This window comes from Camellia sinensis, chromosome 10 (genome assembly GCF_055761805.1).
Source record: "Camellia sinensis isolate YWXY chromosome 10, ASM5576180v1, whole genome shotgun sequence".
Classification (NCBI taxonomy): domain Eukaryota; kingdom Viridiplantae; phylum Streptophyta; class Magnoliopsida; order Ericales; family Theaceae; genus Camellia; species Camellia sinensis.
Window position 1 is genome coordinate 57,536,507 of NC_138970.1, and position 27,264 is coordinate 57,563,770.

Below are 27,264 nucleotides of genomic sequence, written 5' to 3' on the forward strand. Positions count from 1 at the left end.
TATCCGATGACATGTATCGAATATAAACATGGCAATTTCTGAAGAGTGTTTATGTGTCTTAGCCTATGCATGTGTAGAAGGAAACATGAACTCCATTCTCAATATAAAATGCAAAAGCCACCACTTGCAACCTATGATTCCTCACAATCTTTAAAACACCTTCGAACAAACATAACAGATGAAATTTGCACAGGAAAACGGCTTTTTTTTTGTTTTTTTGTTTTTTTCTGTATTAGATAGACTTCACTGGTGGATACAACATCCGAATCAATGTGCAAAACGTGAATAAAATTCGTTACATTTATGCTTGCAAAAATATCAAGCAGTCGGAGAGAATGCTTTTTCTACCTGGAGACTGAGTAACAGAAACCCAGCCATTGACACGCAGACTGCAACAAGCATGACCACTAACATCGCCAGCAACGAAATGTATGGGCTCACGAAAAACACAACCGCCATTGAAGCGCTCTGCCAAACCTTGAGCTGCGCAAATGCTCCTTCCTGTACCCCAAAAGTTATAATATTTGAGATTTGATATTTTGTCAGTCATTCAGAATTTAGGAGCAAGTAAAATTACATAGAGAAACAACCAAGAAAAGATAAAGGCCAACTATCCTCCATATGAATGAAAAAACAAAATAAAAAAAAAAATTAGACATAGGTGTATAATCTTTAAGAAAAATAAAATTACAAGGGTTACAAACCATTGGTGGGACAAGGTTAAGTGGGAACATCAAAATGGCAACTTGTAAGCACCACCGGCAAGTGACGAAATTATGTCTCAAGGACTTAGTGTCAAACACTAGCCATGATCATTATATTTTCTGATTTTCACTGAATTTTTTAAGTTCTACAGTTTCGGAAATTTTCTCCTTTTGTATAAACAGCTTATTTTTCGTTTCTGTCTGTGAAAAGAGTATAGTCTACTGTTTTTATCCTATGAGCTGTTTCACACACACAATCTGAAAACAGTTTGTGTTTTTCCTAATTTCATATTATTTCTGGAGCAATTCTTAAGTGTGCAAGTGCATACCATATGCACTCGCGTAAATTTTCGCAATTCTTAAGTGTGCAAGTGCATACCATATGCACTCGCGTAAATTCTCACAAATATACGTAAGTTAGCTTACAAAATCATATAAATTTTCATAAACATACATAAGCTAACTCATAAAAATTTGAAAAATCACAACTTACGTAGAACTTGCGCAATTTTGTGAAGTAACTTATATATATTTGTGAGAACTTATGCAAGTGCGTATGATATGCACCTTGCACACCCAAACATTTATTTCTGTTACTGTTTTCTAAAACCAAGTTTCTTGTTTCACTTCTTTCCTCAAGTAAAGATAGTGAATGAAAAACCCTTGGATAAGAACGTAGGCAGAGTTTGTCTGGCAAAAACTACTTTTTATAAAATAAAAAAAAAGTATCAGAAGTTTCATAGTTAGATATTCTCATTTAACAAAATTACAAGATCCAAAAGAAGGTTGCAAAGGGTAATGTATGCATTTCTCGAGTCTGCACTTTAAGTGAAAAAGGAACAACAAAAAAAGGGGAGAAAAAAGATTTTAAAAAGGTGTGCACACGCACACACTGGTAATTTAAACATTCATTTAGCAAAAACTCATTCAATATATATCTTAAATAACATATGAAGTCAACAACAATTAAATGCAAATAAATAAATAATCAAGAAGCATGTAGTAACTAACAAAACATGTAATTAAAATTACCACCCTATTCCTTAGTGTGAATAATTAGAGTGCTAGGCTTTATGTCTAGGTGTTTGGAAAAAGTCAGGCAAAAGAAAAGCTTAGGACAAACAAAGAGAATAATCACTACCGTATCATGCTTAAAGAGCATTCCAAGTAAAGCACTAAGCTGTGTATTGAATACTCCATCACCAATGCCCCATATGGCTGCAATGAGATAAGGGTAGATTGTGCCAAGTACTTCACTACTCACACTGCATAATAGCACAGTAAAACAAGGACCGAACAATGTCATAACAGCTTCAAACCAGATAATACAATTTAGAACTACAGAACAGACTCTAATAATTTAAGAATAATTGGAGTTCACAAGAGAGCTAACCTATACTTAAGCAGAAGCCAGATCAGCACAATAATCTGAATAAAAGCTCCAGCAGAAATTATTAGAGTGACTGACTTCAGACCAGAGGTAAGCCGACCCACAGCCAGTGAACACTGACACAAATTGCAAACATAAACTCAGTACAAACAACTCGATGACTCAAACAAACAAATTATACAACAAAGATGGTCATGTTACAGTACCTACGTGCTATGGCACATTAGTATTTTCCTCTCCAACATATGAGACTAAAGATGACAATATAGATTGTGCGTAAAAACTTGCCACAATTGGAATGCACAAACCACGGGAAAATAAGATCACAGAAGAAAGCACAAAAGTACTACCACAGCAATAAATATAATTGCCTTATTTCAAACACATCTAATAAAAATAAAAAATAAAAAAGAACTACAGAAAAATTTATATCTTTTATTGTTTCTTTTTTCCCTCAGAAGATAAGGGTTGATGAAAATGTAGTAAACTCGTAATTTATTCTTATTTCCCCAAATCAAAAAAATATAAGAGATAAAGAAAAGATGCCTTGTCAAAATTGATGCACGTAAAATAAAGAAAATGAACTGTTACTGTGAGCTAATTCATTTAAAACATCCCATATAGCCTACTCATTTGTACATTGCCATACTTACAATTGCATCAAAAGCCCCATACACAGCCATAGCACCACCTACACCAGACACACCAAGTGCAGGTTTCACAATGTCCTTGGTGAATTCAGCCCTAAAATGGTAAACACACTCCATGCTTAAGTGAAGAAATAGTTAAGAAAACAGTATACAGTGAATGAATTGAACAGTGAAAGGACAGCAACAATGTGTAATGTATAAGTAATCAAATATTACCATACAAATGCTTGTTGTAAGCCTGAATATGCAATAAGGGGGACGATTAACAGCATTCGTATGTCAAACAATGGAGTGATGACAGACTTTGATAGAGAAACCAAGGTAGAGTTGAAACTGACAGAAGACTCTGGTAAACCCTCCTCTCTTTTAACATCCCGCGTATGTAAGAAGCACATGAGTATGGTACCTAAGGTCATACTACAAAGGAACACAATGAATAATAAAGTTGTACCACTGGTACTTTCCCCCTGCAGTGAAGTGAAAGAACACCAAATCAATAATTCAAGTGTTTTAAAAGAAATATGAAAAGAAATATGACATTCAGGTGTAGAATCTAAAAATGCTTCAAATTTGCCACACCCAAATGCAAGAAATGGGATCTTAGTTTCCTCATTTCAATTGATCAAAGACCCATTAATCATTGGCCATCAATTTTCTGGATTAAAGAACATTATCCAGCATTGACCCCCATTAATCAAACGTGTTGGGAGGGATAAGATTGGATGAAGATCTAACCTTTGCATCCAGTCCAACCCCTTGTAGTAAAAAATGCTACTAATAGAATTTAATCACATTTATATTTCAACTTCCTTATTTATATGTAATTTCCTGACTTCAGTCAATGCTGTTGTAATTGACAATACATAGACATACTGTACTGCTCTACAACTTGGTTGATTCTAAAAGTAGTACTGTAAAATACAATTCAAGAGCTTATAGAGAGACAAAGAAAAGAAAAACCAATTATTATTATTATTATTATTATTATTATTATTATTATTATTATTATTTCCACTAGAGGCTTGAAGGCTTCTTTATTTGTTTTACTTTATTTTCTTGATAAGTAAAATTCATTAACAAAAAAACACCAACAATGGAAGCACCATCCCTGCAGACTTTTTAAGCATGCAATCCACGAGTTTTAGACATACAAAGAAATGCAAATTTTTCTTTTGCACTAGAGATGCAAAAATTAATTTTATTCCATTAAAGAAGTTTCTGGTGCAATGAAGTTCTGATTATCATTGAATTGTGATGCATGCATTAATATCAACAACAAAGATAATGATTTGGTACTGGTAATACAAACAAAAAAATTGGCCACACAAATCGAAGATTGGAATTAAGAGTGTGCACATACCGTTCCATCACTCAATAGAGCAAGAGAGATAAGATTTCCAATGAACTGCAAAATTCAATACCAAATGGAGATTATTGCAGATTGACAACATTCATACAAAAAATTAAAACCACAAGAAACGAATTTTCCATCAAAAGCTAAAATGCCACACCTGGTGACTAGCAAACATTCCCCAAAATTCTCCATTAAAGTTACCAATCACAGTTCCTTCGTGTAGGTTGCAATCATGTGCATGACTGCGTGCAGTGGAAGTAAGATATGTCCCCTGATGAGTCAGAATATGGTCAGGGAAGAAGAAATAGTTGTATTACATCAAATACAGAAAAGTCAAACCAAATCAAGAAGATGGACTTTCACCTGCGCAACCCATATTATTGAAGCAGCAAATCCCAGGTACAAGGAAGCTGGCACCATCGTGTACCTACAACAAGAATCATTCAATTATATACAACTTCATGTATTTGATGAAAAAAATATGACACACCTTTTCTTCCTCTTCCCTTTTCCAGTTAGGAGTAGAGTTTGCCATAAATATCTTAAGGAAAACTTTCCATGCATATGTTTATGTGTCAGTGGCATTGTTTAAGAAAGACAAACCGAAGCTGACAAGCACAAAGACTTGTGCGGTTTCAAATCAGATACTAATCACCTTGCGAAAATAGTGGAAAGGTTAGGTCTATATCTAGTCTTAACTCCCAGCACCCTCCTCAAAAGTTCAGGTCTATCACTTGAAAAGTTTAGTGATTTGAAGTCTAAGAAGTACAGACACAGACACACCGACACGACAATTTAAAAAAAAAATGCCAGACACAATATATGGTAGACTCTCAAAAAAATAAAATTTTACATATTTATTATATATCATATATATGAATACCATGTTCAAACATAATAAAATAAAATAAAAAATACAACATGAGACTAATTGCAGAAATGTTCCAACTGTTATCTAGAGATGAAACGGGGCACCGATGGGCCTTTTTTGCTCAGTTGGTATCCAGATGGACGAGGCTTTCTGTGATTCTAGATTTCCAGCTGTTTGTATGAGAAGCAGTATAGCACAATTCTACCGACTAAATTTCCTACCAATGACTGACAAATATTTTTCTTCCCCTCTTCAAGTGCAGGGCATGTGAGAACTCGTGCCGGTTCAACTTTTGCAGATAACAGTTGGAATATTTCTCCTGCCGGTTCAACTCCTGCTTGGATGAGAAGTAGTATAGCACAATTCTACTGACTAAATTTCCTACCAATGACTGACAAATATTTTCCTTCGCCTCTTTGAGTGCAGGGCATGTGAGAACTCCTGCTGGTTCAACTTTCGCAGAAAGTTTCATTAATTCCAGCAGATTTTATGATAGCAGTGCCATAGCTCTTTCAGCAAAAAGAAAGTTTTCAACTATAAACTAGCACATAGAAATCCATGCTTAATTCTTCTAATCCTCCTGTTAGAATTTCCCATCTTTACCTTCACCTACTCCACTACACACTCCACTTCACCTACCTCTACTCCACTACACACTCCACTTCACCTAACCCACTATCACCTCCACTACACCTACTACCACATTACCTTCACCTACTCCACTACACACTCCACTTCACCTACCTCTACTCCACTACACACTCCACTTCACCTAACCCACTATCACCTCCACTACACCTACTACCACATTTTCTTCTATATATAGATTGTATAGGAATTGTAATTAATGTATCTTGTAATCTATCAATCAAGACATCAATCAATAATACATAAATTCTTACATGGTATCAGAGCAAGGTTAAGAATTTAATATTTTTTCGCTTCACCGGCGGGCGGCAACCTCGCCTTGGCCGCCCGCCGGACCTCAACCTAGTCCGCTAGAATTGTCTACTACATACCTACCTCCTCATCATATCTTCATAACATCTCATTCTCTCTCGGCATCATAGTAGCCGTGATACTGCTCATACTTCTGGACAGCGGAGAGAACATCGTCTTTCTCGATCTTTCCGCCGACGCCGGTGGCGAGATCCAAGGCTCCGGCTTTCGACATCACTCTCCCCAAATAGTCCATAGCAGCTTCTCCACCGGAAAGATACTCCTAACAGCAGCGGAAAAAAGGTGTTTCCCTCAGCCAAACAAGGCTCAATAGCTGTGGTCCTCATCAAAATACGTGTAATTGCTACTCCTGAACTTGGTTTCCCTATCCTTGCTAACAAGCTTCTCAAATGCTTCCGGGCCATGTTCTTCTATGTACTTCTCAGCAGCAGTTAGAATGTCATCTGGCTTACTGAAGATGTCCTTCTTCCTTGGGACATACTAGACGTTAACAGTCTGCTGTGGGTTAAGAAAGAAAGGCCTCAAATAATGCTCATAAACATATGCAGCACCACTGATACTCTTTATGATGGTGGATATTTCAATGCCATTACAACACAGCACCTTGAAATTTATTTTATTTTATTTTCTTATCTCTCTTTCTGACCATTACAACACAGCACCAGCACACTTGTTCCCACCTTTCATCATGGTCTCCACTTTCTTTTTCTTTTTTTATATTTATTTTAATCCATCTTTTTTGAAAACAAAACCAATATCACTTTTTTTAATTCCTTAATTTATTTTAATAACATGAGTGGCCTCTCTTTTCCACCATCTCCCTCTTTTTCTACACAATATTTTTGTACCACCGCCCACTCCATGATTTCCATATTAATATTATTATTATTATTATTATTATTATTATTATTATTTTCACAAAAAAAAAAAAAAAAAAAAAAAAAAAAAAATTCATTCCAGTTGATTTTTCTGCCTTACCACACCTACCATTCGAGTTTGCCAAACACACTTATTTTATTCATGTCAGGATCAACCCCGATCATAATTTTACACGAGAAAAAAAAAAAAAAACCACCATAACACACCCAACACCCACCACCCACAGTGGGATTTTTCTTCTCTACTCTGCTGCAGATCTCTTCTTCTTTCCTCCGTCCTGGGCGGCCCTTGACGGTGCTGCCTCCGTGTTTCCTACGCCGCCGAGCACGTTCACTCCTCCATACTCCTCCACTGCAGCATACGGCGGACCTCCAAATCGGAACATCACAGTGGCCTTCCGCTTCAGCTCCTTATTTTCTGCTTTCAGCACACTTATCTCTGCTCGCGCATCCTTATACATGCGTTGGAGCAGAGCCAGCTGGGAATTTAAATGCTGCACCTCATTTGTCCTACTCTGCAGCCGGTTCGACAAATTTGTGACCGCCGTCATGGTTTCCACGCATGACTTCAGAGTATACTGATTAGCCTCAATATCAGTTTGCACCGCCATTTTTTGCTCCACCGACCGCATCGGAAAGTTCAATGGAGCAAAACCAGAGGTGTTTGGTTGAGGTTCACTGGCCACCGCACCAGTTATTTCTCTTGTGGGCTCGTTCAGTTCTGGAAAGAGCGTGAGCAGGTTCTGGGTAGCTGGACGGGAAGAAGAGGCCATGTTTTTGGGTTGCTAAGTGTTTCAGCGAAATAGCAATTTCAGACTGGTAATGTTCGGAAGGGTTGGTGACAGAATGGCAACAAAGTGTTCCACAGTTTCTCTCTCCGCAGAGGCAGAGTTTTTTCAGCGAAGGGTTGGTTTCAGAGGTTTCAGAATGGTATGCCTCAGCCTCAGCCTTCGTCTTGGTTAAATAGCCGAGGCAGCCACGCGTATCGCGCGCCTCTTGCCGCCCGACAAACTGGCACGCCTTTTCATGGCACATCTTTTGACAAAGTGGACACGCCTTTTGATGGCACGCCTTTTGATGAATTGGGCACGCCTTTTGATGGCACGCCTTTTGACAAAATTGGGCACACCTTTTGAGGGTGCAACTTTTTAAGAGTCCGACAAGACTCTGTAAACTGTCCCGACATTGATTCCGGTTAGTTTTTACAAGTGTCCGACAAGACTCTGTAAACTGTCCCGACATTGATTCCGGTTAGCTCCTTTATGGGTCCGACAAGACTCTGTAAACTGTCCCGACATTGATTCCGGTTAGCTCCTTTATGGGTCCGACAAGACTCTGTAAACTGTCCCGACATTGATTCCGGTTAGTTTCTACAAGGGTCCAGCAAGACTCCGTAAACTGTCACAACATTGTCTTCTACAACGGTCCGACATGACCCCATAAACTGTCTTCTACATCGGTCTGACACCACCATACAGTGTCCTCTACAACGTTATGACACCCCATACAGTGTCTTCACCAACGGTCTGACACGACCATACAGTGTCTCCTATCCTTTTTTATTTTTATGTATTTTCTTGTTTTGTTACTCTCTCCAAACTCAAGTTGGTTAGTTTCTCTCCTCCTTGAGTTTGCGGGGGGCTGTTAGAATTTCCCATCTTTACCTTCACCTACTCCACTACACACTCCACTTCACCTACCTCTACTCCACTACACACTCCACTTCACCTAACCCACTATCACCTCCACTACACCTACTACCACATTACCTTCACCTACTCCACTACACACTCCACTTCACCTACCTCTACTCCACTACACACTCCACTTCACCTAACCCACTATCACCTCCACTACACCTACTACCACATTTTCTTCTATTTATAGATTGTATAGGAATTGTAATTAATGTATCTTGTAATCTATCAATCAAGACATCAATCAATAATACATAAATTCTTACACCTCCTAACAGTCATTATACATCAGATGCAGTTCCATCTAATCACTTAAACTTTGACAATTAATTATGACTCATAATACTTAATTGCTCACTGTATCTTCTTAGCATCTTCTACCACATTATCATACAGAAATTGAACAGCAAATTGTCTAAAAGTTGATTTCCTGGTACAAATCATCCACCTATATCTCCATCCAGATGCAATATAAAATTTAACACAAAAATAATATGTTTAACTTAGGACAACTAACTCAAAAATTTTAGTATAAATTGTAAAAATTGACAGGAACTAATTACCAGGTTTGTCCTGAACTAAATTAAGCCAATTATTTGTCAATGGTGAGAAACTAATTACCATGTTGGTATCAAATTCGCTGCTATGAACAACCAATACCCAGTAGTCCCAAGAATAAGAGCATTTTTCGACCCCAAAAACCGAACCACCAATGAAGCAACCAAAGAAAAAACCGTAAAAGACGAATACAGAATCCCAAGTGAAATTGTCCCTAAATCTTCCTCCTGCAACCAAAATTCAATTCAAATTAATCCAAAAAAAATAGCCTAAAAATAATCAATTATTCAATGGGTTAGTTTAACTTTTATCCCTAAACTATCACCATTTTCTCTATTTCATTCTTAAGCTATCAATTTCGTCTATTTAATCCTTAAAGTTTCTGAATTCTGTTCATGTGGTCCAATTTGAGATGATTGTACGAATCGTAACCATTGAAGCCTAATTTTATAGGCAAAAAGATAAAATTTAAAATTTGAACAACTTAAATTACACAACCAAATACCCATTAAATTAGGTGCGGCTTGCAGTTTGTTAAAAATAGTAATAAAAAAAAAGTGAATGTTTTGTTCTATGATTTAATTTAAGTTGTTCAAATTCATAAATAACTTTTTGTTTCCCATCAAATTAGGCTTAAGCAATTATTGATTTGTAGAATTATCTCTAATTGGACCACATGAATAGAAAATAGAACATTAAATACACAAAATTGATAGTTTAGAAATGAGATAGAAAAAATGATGATAGTTCAAAGGATAATGATCAACTAAACTCTAGAAAACATATTAACCAAATCAAATTCTGCTTCAGAAAACAAAAAATTACTTCTAAAATGACAACAAGCGGAGTTAGAGCTCACAGTGTTGATAGTACTCTCCAAGTTCTGAGCAGCACCATAAGCCAAGAAAATCAACAAGAAAGCCGAGCTCAGAATATGCACATCTCTGGTATGGCTCTTGGTTAGGGTTTTAGAATCCAAGTGTTCAGCAACGAGTGGTGTCTCTTCGTCCATGGCTTCTCAGAACTCTCAATTGGGTCGATTTGCCACTACGAGATATATAAACCATAGAAATTGGTTGTGTGGTGGGGCATATGAGAGAGAGAGAAAGAGGAAGAAGTGCCGGCGAGAGTGGTTAGGAGTAGAAGACGTGTGAAAGAGTTTGAATTTATTGGAGGCATCGAAGAATCTGAAGAAGAGACAGACAGCAAAGACGGAGAGAGAAGAGGAGGGAGATGATGAAATTTGCATTTCTTTAATGCTTGTTTGGTGAGTGAGAAAATAAAGGAAAATTTTGGTGATTTTGTCTTTGTTTGGACTTCTATGTCGCCGGTGCTGATTCGTTTCATCGAAATTATCTTTTAATTGCGGGAAAGATAAAGACGTTTTTTAACCGTTTATTTTAGTTGGTTATTAAAAATGATTATTTAAAAAAAATAGATATATGATATGACTGATAGGGGTGTATATGATCCGGATTGATTCGATTCTGAAAAAATTTAAAAACCAAATCGATTGTAATGATTTTGTGATTTTGAGAACTAAAACAGACTATTACACTTGTAAAATCGAAGCAGAACCAAACCAACGGTTTTAAAAAAATTTATTTACAAGAATAAATTATTAATATTAACAAAATAATTACTCAAACTAATTACATTTAACTCATGATAAAAATTATTAATATTAAGACATTACTTAACATTACATATTTATATCATTCTAATATCATCAAAATTACAAAAAACCAATTAATAAAAATAAAACTTGATATAATATGTATGTATATCTATATATATATATATATATATTTTAAAATACGGTTTGGTTCGGTTTGAATCGTGATTTTTCATAAAATTCATTGACCGAACCGTTTTTTATGGTTCTTATATTTCTTAAACCGAATCGGTTTTTAATAGAACCGAATCAAACCGTATAGTTCGGTCTGGTTCAATTCGAATTACCGGTTTGAATGAATTTTTAAACAGTCCTAATGACTGAAATAAGTTAATAAGTTGATAAAGAGTTTATTTATGTATTTTCTAAGGGCATCTTTAACGCTTCATCAAATTTGAGTCAAAATATAATAAAAAAAATTGATCTGATATGATACATTCCAATATTTTCATCAAATTTGAAGCACCGTATTGAGCACCAATACAATACAACGATTGGAGCACCGTTTTCACCGAATTTAAATTTGATGAATGATCTCATACAGCATTAGAGATGGCCTGAAAAAAAAACTAAGAGAGAATATATTTTTTTTAAATAATAAATTATAATAACCCTCCTAAATTTTGATTCATTTATACTTTCTTTTTGTGCACTTCAAAGTTAATAGCTAACCATTTTAAAATATTAGGTATCTTTTTATAAATACTTTATGCGAGGATTCTGTTAACGATTTAAATAGAATACACATTATTTTATAGGATAACAATGAAATTACTAAATAAGACTATTATCTTATCTTAGTGATAAAGTGTAAACGAAATCACCAAATAAGACTATTATTGTCCTTGAAATTCAATAAGTGTGTTGTGTGTCCTTATGTTGTGTAAGTCCCTAACAAAATCAATAAGAAAATGAGATTTCTAACGATGAGAGTTCCAAGAGTTTCAAAACCCTAAACCAATTTTGTTGATTTTTGACTATTTTTTTAAAAGGAGAAAAACATTAATTGGTTATTAAAAATTTAAATCATAGTCAACAAATCACTTAAATTTATTCACCCAAAAAAAAAAACAAATCACTTAATGAATATTCATTTATGATTTGGGGATTCAAATTTCAAAATTTGCTGCAAAATAAAATACACATGATTTAAAAAATTGCTTTCCATAACCTCCTTTTCAGCAGGAATTTCTTAAAATCAAATAGTATACCATGATTTGTGGAATTTGAAAAGAAAATATATAATTAAACTTTTTACTTTATGCTATTTCTTACCTAACCTTTCTTTTATTCCATATTTTGTTCAATTTCAAAACCTTACAACATTATAACTTCAACACAGTCATCACAACTCTTAAACATTATAACTTTTTCATAAACTATTACTATCATTTCTCACTTTATGCCTACACGGCAAGAACATATCATGGCAAGGGAAAACAACATTGTGGAGAACAAAATTATGAAAGGTGATTATTAAAAAATTATCATCTTCTTATATTTTAGCTTTTCACTTAGGATAACTTGATGCCTACTCGATCTCTCATCCCATTATGAACTTAGATTTACTATTTTCAACAATGACAATATGTAAAGTTGTTGAAAAATCAATCTGTGAACAGTGAATGGATGTATGTAATTAAGTGTTCAACTTTTAAATTCTTTTGTTTACTTCTTTTTTTTTTTTTAGTAAGGGTTGTATAAATTTCAATTTGAGAGCAGCGAATGGAGGTATGTAATTAAGCGTTCAACTTTTAAACTTTTTTAATTTATTTGTTTTGATTTTCTATTTTATTTAATTTTAAGAGTTGTATGAATTGTAATATAAGGGCAGTGAATGGAAGTATGTAATTAAGTATTCAACTTTTAAATTTTTTTTGATTTTTTGTTTTAATTTTACATTCATTTTTTTTTTTTAAGAGTTGTATGAATTCTAATATGAGAGAAGTAAATGGAGGAATATAATTAAGCGTTCAACTTTTAAACTTTATTTATTTATTTATTTTGATTTTCTATTCAATTTTATTTTTTAAAAAATATATTTTTAAGAGTCTTGTGAGTTCCAAAACTTCAAAGTAATTTTCTTATTTTTTTATATTTTTAAATAATTAAAAAAACTTTTTTATTGGTTAACCAATTATGTAAATAAATAAATAAAAAACCCCTCTAATTATCCTTTAAATTTGAATTTCAAAATTCAAATATCCGTATCCCATTTATTTTCCTCACTCTAAACCTTTCCAAGTAAAGAAAATTAATGAAAAATCCCAAGGTAAGGATGATATAAGGCATTAGGTTCAGTGGATATTTTTTATCAGCGAGAGGTCCACCATTTGTGAAATAATTTGGTGAAAAATCCTTTCATTGATTTTGGAGGATATTTTGCTTTCAATTTTACCCCTAAATTTATTTGTTGACTTTTTTTTATCTGTTGACTTTTCGTTGACTATCTATTCAATTTTTTTTCTATAAGTTTAAATTTATATCTATCTGTTCAAATTTTTTGACTATTTGTTCAATTTTTCTCCTTATTTGTTCAAATAACTGTCCAAATTTTATTATTTGTTCATTTTTTTTTTTCTATCTGTTGAAATTATTTTAATGTATATGTTTTAAGTTTTTTATATGTGCATATTAGAGAAAGGAAAGAGTGAAGATTATTTATTCAACCAAACTATTTGTTCAACCAAATTTTATTTTTATTTATTTTTTGTTGAAGTACAAAGTTATTTGTTGAAATTCAAAGCGTGATCTGTTGAAATTCCTATTTGTCTATTTCTTATCTGTGCAAACATACATATCTATATTTTTCTCTTATCTGTACAAACCTATACCAACAAAACCCTATCTATTCAAACACAACATTAGTGACACTACATTTGGGGAACAATTGAGAGGTTAATCAATCCAAAAACACGTTTGTCTTTGTTTTCATGGCTGAAGCTACAATTAAGTACATTTCATCCCAAATGTCCATTTTTTCCTCATTTCTTTTTTTTCTTTCTTCTTCTTGTCTAAAGTGTTCCATTGATTTTTCTTTATAAAATTTCACAGTGATTTTTTTTGTTCTCAAGGTTTATATTAATTCATAGAGAACAGTGATAACAATTTATACCATAAATTTTCAAACTGTATTTGTTTTCCTGATAACACTGTTTATTGCAATCATTTGGTACCAAAAGTACACTAAGTAAATTCTTGCATGGAGAACTCTTGAAAGAAAAAACAACAACCAATTTTTCACAACTTAAAAATGTCCTTGTTTGCTTTTTGGAAATATCGAAGAAAATAAAAAACCAAAATGCCTTTTTGTGTTTGAAATGCTAGAAATCTTCCAACATTTCTTTTTCTTTCACTTTCTTTCTCCTTTATTTTCCCAACGATTTTCCCAACAACCAATTAGAGAGAAAGAGGGAAAATGCACTAAAAATAGGGAGCACGTAGGAAACCAACAGAACTAGCTTGGACTTCATGGAATTAAGCGAACTCACAAAGCTTTCTACTTGAGAGGTGACGTGAATCTGAGTATTATCATTTTTGGCTTCATAATCATGAGTGTTGCAAGAAGAATCTGAAGAAGCTCTATGAAGAAGACGATGGCGGTGTAGAGAGAGAACAATACTAGGATCATCAGATGATGGCAGTTGAAATATTTTCGCTTTCTACTCAATCTCTCTCTATCTCTATTTCTCCTTCTACCCTCACACTCCCCCATCGGAAAACCACAAATCTCTTACCGGAAACCTCTATACCCTAACGGAAAACTACTACGACTTCTCTATCTCTAAACCATGGCCAATACTACCTTCATACCTTCTATGGTTTCTCAATCCTAACGTCCCCTTCAGATCCTGCAAATCCTACTTCGGTAATGGCTTCACTCGCCGAATCGATCTCCTCAAACTCTCGTTTTCCGATCACTAGAGCTTGGTGGTCAGATGCAACTCACGGCCTACAACGCTGCCTCACTCTCCGCTAAGATCGACGTCTCCATGGAAGATCTAAGATTTGAGAGCTAGACATCTAAGATCTTTTTGTGTGTGTGTGCGTGTGTGTGTGAGAGAGAGAGATAGAGAGAGAGAGAGAGAGTGTGAGATATTTTGCAGTGTGGCTAGCGATGGCAGACGATAACAGATTACGACGACAGAAGACGCTTGGCGAGGACGTGGTTGACACTCGTCTTGAGGCGTCATCTTTCTGAACTGAGTATATTTGAGAAGCCACTAGAAGAAGGGCTCCATCGTGAGGTGGTGGTTATTGGAGGAGTGGATTGAACTGTGCGAGAGAGAAAGAGAGAGAGAAAACGATTGGATCAGCGGTAGAAGCAGTGGCGGGGGAGGAGCAGTGGCGTTGGCGGCGAAATGAAGATTGGCGACGGAGATGAAGAGATGGAGAGAGAGAGATCTGAGATGAAAGATGTGAGAGAAATCCAAGTCATAAAACGCGTGAGACGTGTAAGAGGTGAATGAGTACTATGGTTATTTTGTACGAGCTTATTCTTATGGACAAAAAATTTTAGGGGAGCTTCTATTTGCACATACCTATTCCTCTTTGCCTGCTTCCTTCTTAATTTACACATCTAAAACAAAAATATATATATACATATATATATATATATATTTACTCATTGCACACACTTTTATTCCAGTTATATCCCCATACACACAACTTTCCAACACTCTCAATCCACACGCCTTCCATACCAGCAAGCAACATCCAAACCTTTCACTTCCAGTCGCCATTCCCACTCCTTTCTCTACCTATCGGCGACACTACCGCAACCCCCACCCCTTTTTTTTTCTCTCTCTCGTGAAAATGGAAGCGATGACGATGGCAGCAATTCGTAGACGAAATAGGGTTTCAGATGTTGATGGTCAAACCAATGTGTTTTGTTCAGATGTTGATGGTCAAACCAAATTCATTGGTTCGATGGTTGATTTCCGAATGCGGGCGATTCTTTCGATACTAGTAGTCCGAATGGTAAGAAAATGATTCTTCTTCCTAGATCTAGGTTCCACGATGCCCCCCTTCTCTCTCTACGGATTGAGAATTGCGAAAGTGTGAGAGTTACGGCGGCAGTGGTGTTGTGTTGCGAAATGGGGGGGTTACGGGGGTAGTAGGAAGGGTGAGTAAACGACAAGTGATGGGGTGGGGAGGGGCTTCGATTCGAGAAGAGGGGGCTGCGGAGAGGCGACGGAGGGAGGGACTGTGTTGAGGAAGAGGACGACCGAAGGGGGTAACGGCCAGCCGTCAGGATAGTTAGGGTTAGGGTTAGGGTTTTGGTTGAAGAAGAAAGGAATATTTTGGTAATTTTATTTTAGGATGAAAATGTAATAAAAAAAATATCATCAAGTGTGTGGAAAAAAAGGAATAGGTGTGTGCAAATAGAAGCTCCCATATTTTAGAGCACGAATCTTTGGGCAAAGAAATCATATTTAAGCCACCAATTTTATTTCATTTTTTAAAAAAAATTAATAATGTGTGGCATAAGATATATATGTGTAAAACTATTGGTCTATCTAATCTCTCTTCTTTTTTTTCTAATTTAAAAATTTGTAGATGGAAAATTTAAAATAAAATTTTAATCATATCTAAATTGCAGCTAATTTGAGATTTAAAAGAATAGTCCAAATAAAATTTATTTGGGTAAATTACACTGACCTCTCTTGAGGTTTTTGACAATTATAGGGACCTCTTCTGTGGTTTCAATAATTACACTAGTCTCCCTTACTTTTGAAACTATTGTCAAGATTCTCTCACTGTTAGGCTATTTAATAGAATTTATTGATGTTATGCTGATGTCATAGGTTATAATATAAACAAATGATGAAATTGTCCTCTATCTATTCAAATGAGAAATTTTACTCATATCCCCTAAGGTTTTGCATATATATTGTCAAAGACCTATACATGTTTTAGTATTATTTAAATTTTTTTAAAAAATTTCACATAATATTAAATAAAACCGTTAAATTGTTAAAACATTATTAAACATTTAATGGAAAAAAAAACTCAAATTTCATTGGTAAAATAATTAAAAATAAACAATTTCTCTAAAATTAATGTTAGATAATATCTTAATAATTGAATAAATAAGATTTATTCGACACTACATAAATAACATAAAATTTATCATTTTCAGTAATGTATTTATTATTTGATTTTTTTTTTAAAGTTGAAATAAATAGATTTATTTTTTTTTCCGATAATTTGCATTACTTATTTATTCATGTGTAAAAAAAATTATTATTTTATCTTTTCTCAATCATATATTATTCTCAAATTTTAATTTTTATCTTTGAATTACTAAACTTCTAGTTGATGTATATTTTAAAAAACGCACGTTAATATTTTTTACATGATTAAAAAAATAAATATAGAAGTAAACAAAAATTTAATCATCTCACAATAAATTAAAATTAATTGATAGGGAATGAAGGATCAATAAATTATTTGAGAATAATAAACAATTCAAACAATTTATCATTTCTTACACCTAAAATTAAAATTAATCTTTACTTGAATGGAGAAATTATTTAAGAATAATAAAATAATCAATTAATTTGTTATGTATGATACTTAAAATCTATTTTTCCATCTTTATTTATCTCATTTAAACTATTTTTATAAAATAAAATCTTAAAATTAATTTATCACCTTTATTAATGGTTGAATTTTTATTTTATTTTTTGTTTATAAAAGTTCAAAGACTTGTTATGGAAAAAAAAAAGTCCAGAAATTACATTTATATTTTGAAAAAATTATGAAAATAAATAATAATTTCATATATTTAATAGGATAAATTAAATTTAGTGCATTTAAGGTTAAGATTAATGTTAATAATAAATTAGTTTGGTTTAATTGTCAGAAACCTCAACGGAGGTAAGATTTTTTTTTTTCTATATTTATTTTTTAATTTTTTGAATCTTGTAAGAAATATTAACCTATGTTTTTTTTTCAATATACATTGATTATAAGTTTAATAACTCAAAAATAAAAATAAAAATAAAAATTTGAGAATAATATGATTGAGAAAAGATAAAATAATAATTTTTTTACATATAAATAAATAAGTATTTCAAATTGTTGGAAAAAAATAAATCCATTTATTTAACTTAAAAAAAATTCAAATATAAATGCATTACTTAAAATGATAAATTTTACGTTGTTTATGTAGTGTAGAATAAGTCTTATATTAAATTATTAGGATATTATCCAATATTAATTTCAGAGAGATTGTTTATTTTTAAGTATTTTATTAATGAACTTTTTTTTTTTCCATCAAATGTTTTAATAATGTCTTAACAATTTAAGGGTTTTGTTTTATATTGCATAAAATTTAAATTTTTATTAAATAATGCTAAAATATGTATGGTTCTTTGATAATATATATGTAAAATCTTAAGGGAGGTAAGTGTAATTTACCCAAGTTGATAATAAATGAGTTGATCTATGAATATTTTCGTCTTTTTACATGCAAATCAGAGGATAATATGGCCATTTTTACACCCAACTAACGCCGTTTGTATGAATTTAACAGATTGGAAGAATCTTGATAATAATTTTAAAAGTAAGGGAGGTTAGTGTAATTATTGAAACTACAGAAGAAGTCTCTGTAATTGTAAGAAACTTTAAGAGAGATAAGTGTAATTTATCCAACTTATTTATTTGTAATTTTAAAATATTTAAATAGAAAATATGATAATCTTTGTAATTTATTCCATTTTTTTCTTTACCAATTAAATTATAACATCTATTTCTTATTGAGAATTTAGAATATACAATTAATGACAACAATTATAAAAAAATATATAAAATCTAATTAAATGGTTACAATTTAATTAATTCTAAATTATATTTGATAGATTTTAAACAATTTTGTGTTACTATTTAATTTCAAAATTAATTGTTAATTAATTGTTTAAATCCGTACATTGGTGATATGCTAGTTCTTGTTGGACAATCTTCACTGTATTTAAATAGATTAAATTCTGTTGTGTACAAAACAACAACAAGAATAAAAGAAATAGATAAAAAGGAGAGAATTTGTTTGATTACAAAAATCAAACACGAAATAATAATAAATAAATAAAACCACATATTTTATTTTGTTACAAAAACAAAGATAAAATCTGATTAAATAAACAAATAAAAAACAGAATAAAATTAAACAACTTACTTGGTTAATTTATTTGAATAACTTTTCTGATCAAGTCCAATGTTTAACACTGTGTCCTTAAGACAGATTCGTCCTCTCCACAGTGATTTCAGAATTTGGACGTCTATCTCCCAGGATGAAATGATCTTACCACAAACAATAGCAGCACTACAAATTGTTTGCCTTACGAACACACTAAGTGTTTATACTCTTTCTTTCGGAAATAAAATGCAGCAACATGAAGAATATAATTAGTAGAAGTGAAATACGAAATTTCTGAATTGAAAACATCAAATGAGGGTGGTCCTATTTATAGATGTGAAGGTGGCTCTTGGTTTTGAATTGAACAGGTATGATACCTGTTGGGTTTTGAATTTCAAACAGATTCAACAATTCAAACAGATAGCAATTACGGGAAGGGCCCTGTTTGGGTGTGCACTAATTCCAAAACAGTTTATTTCTGTTTGAAACCGGGAAGGGCCCTGTTTGGATGAACAAAAAATCCAAACCAATTTAATTTGAATTTTGGATTTTATTTTAATAAAAATAAAATTAAATTCAAATGTTTTTGGCCCAAAAAGATTAGCCACGCACCAGCGCCCGACCGGACGGCGGCGGCGCGCGGTGATTTTTGGGTCCAATGGGTCTAGCCCATAACCTCTCCCTCTAAAACACTTGGGTACCCCTTGGGGCACACCCCAAGTATCTCACCCTAAGCCTTATAAACCCTTTCAAAACTTCCCACCAAATCAATGTGGGACAAGCCAATTTACCACCTTAAGGAATTTCCACCAAAACTCCATTTTCATGGAGCACACTTTGGCTTCAATTTCCCATTCACTCGGTAATGGTTTTGAGCAACCAAATATACCACGTGAATCACAATGCGGCATAGAACGCGTTACCACTCTGACCCGAGTAAATCAACACTCGGGGCTCACCTAAAAAATAGACCGAACTTAGGAAAAAATTCTGATTTTATCCAGAATTTTATAACCATTTCCAACAGTTCTAATGAAAGAAAATTAAGTGGAACAAGATAATCTTTTAAAGTGGTTAAAAGTTTATAAACAAAATGTAAACGAGTCATAATTTAAAAAGATTCACGGTGATTTACCATTTATGATTGAGTAATGCTAGGAATTCAAAATATTTTATTAAATGTCTCACATGATGCAGGACCCATATACTTGTGGGATCCTGATAAAATATTTAAGACATCTAATATTTTTCTTTATTATTACTAGCTGGACTCATGCCCTACACATGTAGGGGTGACGTGGTTGGTTGGAATAATATGTGATCCCACATCCATTTAGCAGGATATTTGATAAAAATATTTGGGTCCTTAACACATTTTTCTTTGTTATTAATAGCTGGACTCCATGCGTTGCACGCGCAGGATGACATGGTTGGTTGTTGGGTGAGCGACGGTTTATTCGAACCGCTCAAATCGCCTTATTCGCGTATAAATGGGTGATTTTTTAAACATAATACAGGCAGATACGGTTTGAAATATGACAAATTTGTAGATTGCAAGCGGGTCACAGATTAAACCCGTAGCCTGCAAAAAACGCTCACACTTTAATTATTATCATTATTATTATTATTATTTTTTATATATATCAACTTTGTAACTTTAACAAGAGTACCATTATGTTTTCTATGACACTAGGATTCTTATTTTTAAATATTTCTCAACTTTCTTAATGCCGTAGAATTATCAAGTCCTAAACTTGGTTTCTTATATGATTTTTATTGATGACTCATCCACTTTTTCCTAATAAAATTTTCCTTCTAGTAGTCGATGGAACTTCTAGTTTGATTATTGATTACTGAACTGGCAATTCTAATTGAGTACAACCTTTAATGCATTGATATACATTTTTAATGTATTGATATACATTTTTTTTCATGACAAAAATGCTAGTGTAAGGTCTCTTTGTTTTGGGTACTTTTATTTAATGCATTGATAGTCAATTTTTATTTGTGAACTCATCATAAAATTGTTGTCAAATGATCACAAATATATAAAATGAATTTGATACCTAAATTCGATGGGAAAAAAAAACTCAAAAATTAATTTTTAAAGAAAAAAGTGTAAACCGCAAACCCCCTGCAACCGTTCACACATCTGCAAACCCTATCTGCACAAACCGCAAACCGTACTGTGGGCGGTTGCGGGTTGACTTTTTCCCAAACCGCATAAATGTGAGCGGGTCAAAATCGAACCGCAAACCGCACAAAACCGATCCACAGACACCCCTAGTTGGTTGGAACAATATGTTGAGACATGAAGGTATTATATAAATACATGAAAGGTACGAAAAATGGGTGTGGGGTGGTTACTGTGCGAAGGCACAATAGTCATTGCTGTACAGTGAAATAGGTTCATTTCGAAGTCCATTTCGACAATTCAAACTATTCACATTTTAGATTTTATCAAGTACAATATGCCTACAAAAAATCAAATTAATCGAATATTGTTTACCTATTTATCCATCCACATTTGTATCTACAAAAATAAATAATAATTGTGATTTAAAATATTAAAATGAATACAAATGTGAGTGGATAAAAAGGGTTAACGATATCCGATTAAATAGATTTTTTACAGACATGTTCTACTTGATGTATTTTAAAATATGAATAATTTAAATTATCAAAATACATCTCAAAATGAACCCATTTCGCTGCACAGCGGCCACCTTACACCCGTGGAAAATATATGTAGAGAAATCTTTCTACACATATGTATGCCACAGTTAAACACAAGCGTCTATTAACTGACAAAGGCTTAAATGAAATTTGGAATGATAAATTACAAATATATTTTGAAATTTAAAAAATTATAAATATTTTTTATTTAACAGAATTAATTGAAAAAATAAAATTTCTAACTACTCTGTTATATAATGATAAGATTACCTTGATTATTAATTGAAATAAATTTTTAACATCATTAACAAATATTAATTGACTTCATAATTTATTAATAAAAGAGGTCATTTATTATAAACATTAAGGTGACAAAATAATATCTTATTTAAGATATTACAGAATGTAGCATTTTCTCATATTTTCTTTTTCCTCTTTCAATTTGAAATAAAACATCCCATGGAACCAAAATTTGGGTAAAGAATGACCTCTGTGTTGTTTAAGAATTGGGGTCTTCCAACTGCTCTTCACCACATATGAGGTATACTTCGGAAGTCTTCCAACACTGGCATTGAACATGGATGATCCACACGTAAAAATTGAATGCCCCACTATTAAAAACAAGTTCATCGAATCAATATTGATCCATCCATTGACCAACATTTCTTTAGCAAGTGAAGCTTGTTTGCTAACTTACTTCGTCACCCTCGACCTTGTGCTTAATTTTTCAATCCTTGTCTCAGTTGAGGTGTTTCAGGATCAAACAATTATACCTGTTGTCATTTATCACTACAAAAGGTTAAATATTCAAAATGAAATTATATAGCACTACAAACAAAATGAAAGATCACTTACCGAAATTGAAAAACAAACAGACAAAGGTTGCAAAGAAGATGCACAATTAATGTGAAGATCAGTTCTTCACAAAGTAGATTAGACCCCAAGAAGGCACACAATTTATTTGAAACATTGACTATAATGGAAACTTTAAAGAGATGTAGGTAGCTTCATGTGTCGCCCTAAAAAATAATCAATATTATGAAAATGCACAAATCAAATACATCGCCATGTGTTTAGCCAATCATTTGATGCCCAAGTATTAAAAAACTTATGTGGAAACATATATAAAGACATGTTTGTTTGTCTTTGTTGCAGTCATACTGTGTGCATCATCAAAAATAAAGTTTCATCTACAAACCCACAATATTTTGGTATTTTTTCAAAAATTCTAATCTCCAAGTAGAATATCTAAACTCCACCCAACAAAGATTCAACCTCACTTCAAGCCTTGAAACACCTTACGGCAACCTTCCTAACCTTGTACGTAGTATACTTGATTACATATCCCACCTCATTTTCTTCCCTCCATTTTGGCCCGTAGCCAAACCAAAAATGCCACCAATTTAGAGCACCTAAAAAACATGAAAAAAACTTAGTAATAACGTGTAAGTGCTATGCAAACCTTCAAACATTACAAATTAAGTTAAGAAACACCTAACATACCTTTGCAGTTCAACACAAAGCTAGACATAGGGTCATTGACGATGCATCAACGTGTGCAAACTTTGTTAAATTCTCCATCTCCATAAATTGCAATGACAGAGACTATGCTATTTCTCAAAGGACATATACTTTATATAAATCAGTCAAAACCAATTATAAACAGATCACACTATTCAGAGCACATATACTTCATATAAATCAATCAAAACATATCATGACAATAGAAACTTCCAAGGAAATTAACTACAATGAATGGAAAATAAAAAAATAAAAATATTCAAAAGCATATCATGACAATAGAAACTTCCAAGGCACTTGAGGCTGAAAACTCAATAGACATCCCAAGAACTGCTGCTACTTGGTAGAGTTTGTCAACCCAATTAATTTTCTCACAGCGTACTTCAGAAGCATAACGGTCCTTATAAAGTAGATATATTAAACGGCAACTAAACTATGCACCTGATAATGCAACATAATCAAACCAAAAACAGGGTGCTAAAAACCAACCATTTCAACTACTACACGATAGAAACCCATTCATGAAAACCCAAATCAGAACCATTTTACAAAAATAAAAACCCATTTTAATTTTATAGAACTAAAACCAAAAGCAAAATAGAAACGCATTTTATAGAAACCCATTTACTCATGTTCACAGAAATCAAACCGAAGCGACTATTTTTTTCTAAAAACTGTGGTTCCAATAAAAATGCAACAATCACCCAATTATAAACAATGTCGAAAAAAAGCAAAGAAACCAGTGCTACTGTCACCAGGCACACCTGCTAGTGCTCTGAATTTCAAATATATATATATATATATATAGTTTTGGACATTTTTCATATCCAAGAAATCGGGTTGACATACTTATTTCTCAAAAGATGATGCAAGTTATATATGCAGAAGATGTTTCAAGTAGTTCGTGTTCCCATTAACTCAAGGACATCTGGACATTTTTCATATGCATTTTGCACTATGCTACAGAATAAAGTTGGACCTTAGACATGAACATATACTTTCTCACTCTGGCAAAGCAAAGAGAAAAGCTAATTAAAAGGGGGAAAACATGTACTCAAGGAGAAAAGCAATGTTCCTACATCAAAAAATAAATACATAAATAGTTGTCAAATCGGGATTCTAATCGTGAATCGAAATGGTCTCGTACTGAATCGCGAATCGAATCAAATCATGAATCGTAAAGATTCGGTCACTTTTTCTAAATCACTTGCGCCGTGTATGGTTGAAGGATTTGAGAAGGGATTTGGAAAAGGTAGGTGAAATGTAAATAAAATATACTTACATTTCACCTAATTTCACACACCTTTTCCTTTTCTCTTTATGAATTCCTTCCCAAATCCCCTAACCAAGCACAACATTAGAAAAATATATCTACACACTTGAATGTTAAATATATCTTATGAATATGAAATATTTAGACTTGAATCAATGAAAATATTATTTTCAATAATGATCACATGGTTTAATAGGTAAGAAGTTAACAAAGGTTCCTATGTAAGATCATCATCTTAGCTTTTCCCTTCTTTATATATTTCTAATCAACAATTCTTAATAAAGACTGCAAACAAAGACTCTCAATTTCCAAACAATAATTTAACGATATTGATATTTATACAATAAGCATACATACTTTTCCAAGTAACAATGACCAAATAATAAGAAATAATTATTTACGATCTTTTATTTTTAAAGCCCAAATAGTTTAAAAGGTATAACTGACCTCACCCATGTAATATTCAACTATATTTAATTTAATAAAATAACAACAGATAATTCATGGTATAAATTACTTTAATCTTAAATATCTTTAGAAGATATATTATGATTTTTTAATCAAAAAAAAAATGAGAAGAAAGGTTACAAACATGTTGGGTTTGACTGAATCTGATTAGATCTCCATCTGGGACACCACTTAAAAACCATTTCAATTCTGTTTGATTTTCTGGAATTAATTGGAATGATCATTTGATTTGCTAAAAAATTGATAGAAAATATATTACAAATAGAATAGTCATTCTATAAGGAGGTTAAAGAATAACATTCCATTTGATTAAAGTGAACCAAACTACATTACTATTTAAGACCTGAGACAATGGACATCATTTTTTCCCCCCTATCTCGTGCAATAAATAGATATGAAAATAGGATAGAGATAAGTGAATATATTCATCATATTCTTTTTTCTTTTTTTTGGACAAAAAGGGAACTAAACATATAAGATAGCATCTGTAGCTATTGACTTTCTCCTCAATGTAGATAGAGAGCATTACTTTCAATTTGGAAGTCATATTGGACTGAACAGTTTCTTGGACCGAGTTTCAATTCTAAATTTTTCCTCTCTTACTTTTTGTGCCTTTTGGGCACTGAGAAGATGGTTTGTTCTATTCTTGCATACTAATGGTATACAATAAGTTTTTCAACAGCACTGGGTTGATGGTTTGTTCTATTCACGGGACACACTTAATTCAAAAAACAAAAACAGGTCTCAAGTTTAAAGGAATGGACTGAATAGCTTCCACCCCCACCTTCATTATCCTATTCTTTTTCAGTTTTCTTATGCAAGAGATCATTACTTAACCATCACCTTTAATTGTCAGATTCATGGACACTCCATTTGAAATACTGATGTAGTCCCTTCTAGGCAATAAATGAAATGGTTTTTGTTGGATCTCCGTCGTAACCCTTGCAACTTGCAAGTGGAATTCAAGGATTTGAAGATACACATCATCCTTACCTCCACATATATGTGTATCATAATACATCTGGTTCCAAGCATCTCTCAGAAATATCTTCAAACACCTGACATGCAGAATTTTTGTGGTTTCCTGTCACAAGCAAGAGGGGAAATCCTAACAAAATAGAAGGTGAAAAGATTGAATCTACATACCACATGGAGAATTACTAACAAACAAATCATATACCACAACAAAATTTATATCTATGTCAAACCTTGGAGAGAGTGAAGTGTTAGTCTCTTTGACAAATCCTCAAATAGCTTCTATGCATAAGTTTTGTATGCCCAGCAAGACCATTATCTATCAAATACAAAGTAATCATTGAACATAAATACATATATATATATATCATATAAAATTGGACACATGACCATTATGGAGAATTGCTAATAAAAAATTTCATAGCTCTTATAGGTTCTTCAACTTGAATTTGATTGGTAAAATAAGTGAAGAATGACAAAACCTAAACCAAAGGCAATCAAGGGTTTGTGTGTGGGTGAGAGAGAGAGAGTGAGAGAGAGGAGGACTGTAATTGTAAATCAAATGCCGTGAATCCGTGATTTATGGAAGTATGTTTTATGAGTCTTCCTTCTACTTTGATTGCGTTGATTGGTAGCAGTACCAGCATTGATATTTCCTTCTACGGATTGATTCTTTTTTCCAGAAGTGGATAGCGGTGGCCCACCTGTATTTGTTCTTCCACTGATGAGGATGAGTCATTTGCGTAGCACAGCATCCATGCTGCCAGCTGTCTTTCGTGAGACCACGTGGCCGATAGATTGCAGGCCCATATGGCTTCAGATTTGCATAACCAACAATGGTGGTGGGTGAACCAGGTAATTTCAAAGGGTTTTGAGGGTAGTCATATGGAGCGTTAGGTTCACAATATTTCACGCTTTTTATAGATGGTTATAGATTAGCTTTTAATTTACAATAAACTGCATCAAACAAATCTATAATTTTGTTAAACCTCCCTTTTTTTTTCAACATTTCTTCGTACCTCCATCAATTAATTTTAATTTTGTAAAAAAACTGTGGAACAATCCACTTTATATCAAAATTATCTCCACTCTCTCAAACCCTTACTCTATTCCTACCCCCACCTCAACCACTATCCCAACCTCCATTAGTGGCATCTCACTCTCCTTCTCCCAGATTCTGCTGTGATCTTCCTTAGATCCCATACTTCTCTTTCTCTCTTTCTTCATCACGGCCATCACAAGACTTGGTCTATATCTGAATCACTACCATTTGTTCGACACTAGACACTACTTGTTCGAACCAAGGGCCTGGATTTCGAATGAAAGGGAATGAGTAAGGGTAGAGTATAGGTAGTGGATGAAGAAGTGGTTGGAGAGACTGACGATAGACGAGGGTGGTAGGGTAGATAGCGAAGGCAGTGGTGGCTCAATGAAGGTTGAGGATTGGGTGAGGAAAAGGAATGAGGAGTCGCAA

General features: G+C 33.1%; 1 protein-coding gene across 1 annotated transcript; it reads right to left on the bottom strand.

Moving 5' to 3' along the window:
* Positions 1-184: 184 nt before the first annotated feature.
* On the bottom strand, positions 185-10,410 carry LOC114283540 (UNC93-like protein 3). The gene is made up of 10 exons (XM_082893234.1): positions 9,922-10,410; positions 9,126-9,289; positions 4,462-4,525; positions 4,256-4,369; positions 4,105-4,149; positions 2,961-3,211; positions 2,748-2,838; positions 2,098-2,210; positions 1,846-1,969; positions 185-501 (listed from the first exon to the last, which is right to left on the bottom strand). Exons 1-10 carry the CDS (start codon positions 10,072-10,074, stop codon positions 319-321), a joined length of 1,302 nt encoding a protein of 433 aa, XP_082749360.1. The 5' UTR covers positions 10,075-10,410; the 3' UTR covers positions 185-318.
* Positions 10,411-27,264: the final 16,854 nt, after the last annotated feature.

Coding starts and splice junctions, on each gene's coding strand:
- LOC114283540 (XM_082893234.1), bottom strand. CDS start 10,074: ATGGACGAAGAGACACCACTCGTTGCTGAACACTTGGATTCTAAAACC. Junction 9,290..9,921: donor TGGAGAGTACTATCAACACT/GTGAGCTCTAAC, acceptor TTTTGGTTGCAG/GAGGAAGATTTAGGGACAAT. Junction 2,211..2,747: donor ATGGGGCTTTTGATGCAATT/GTAAGTATGGCA, acceptor AATTTGTGTCAG/TGTTCACTGGCTGTGGGTCG.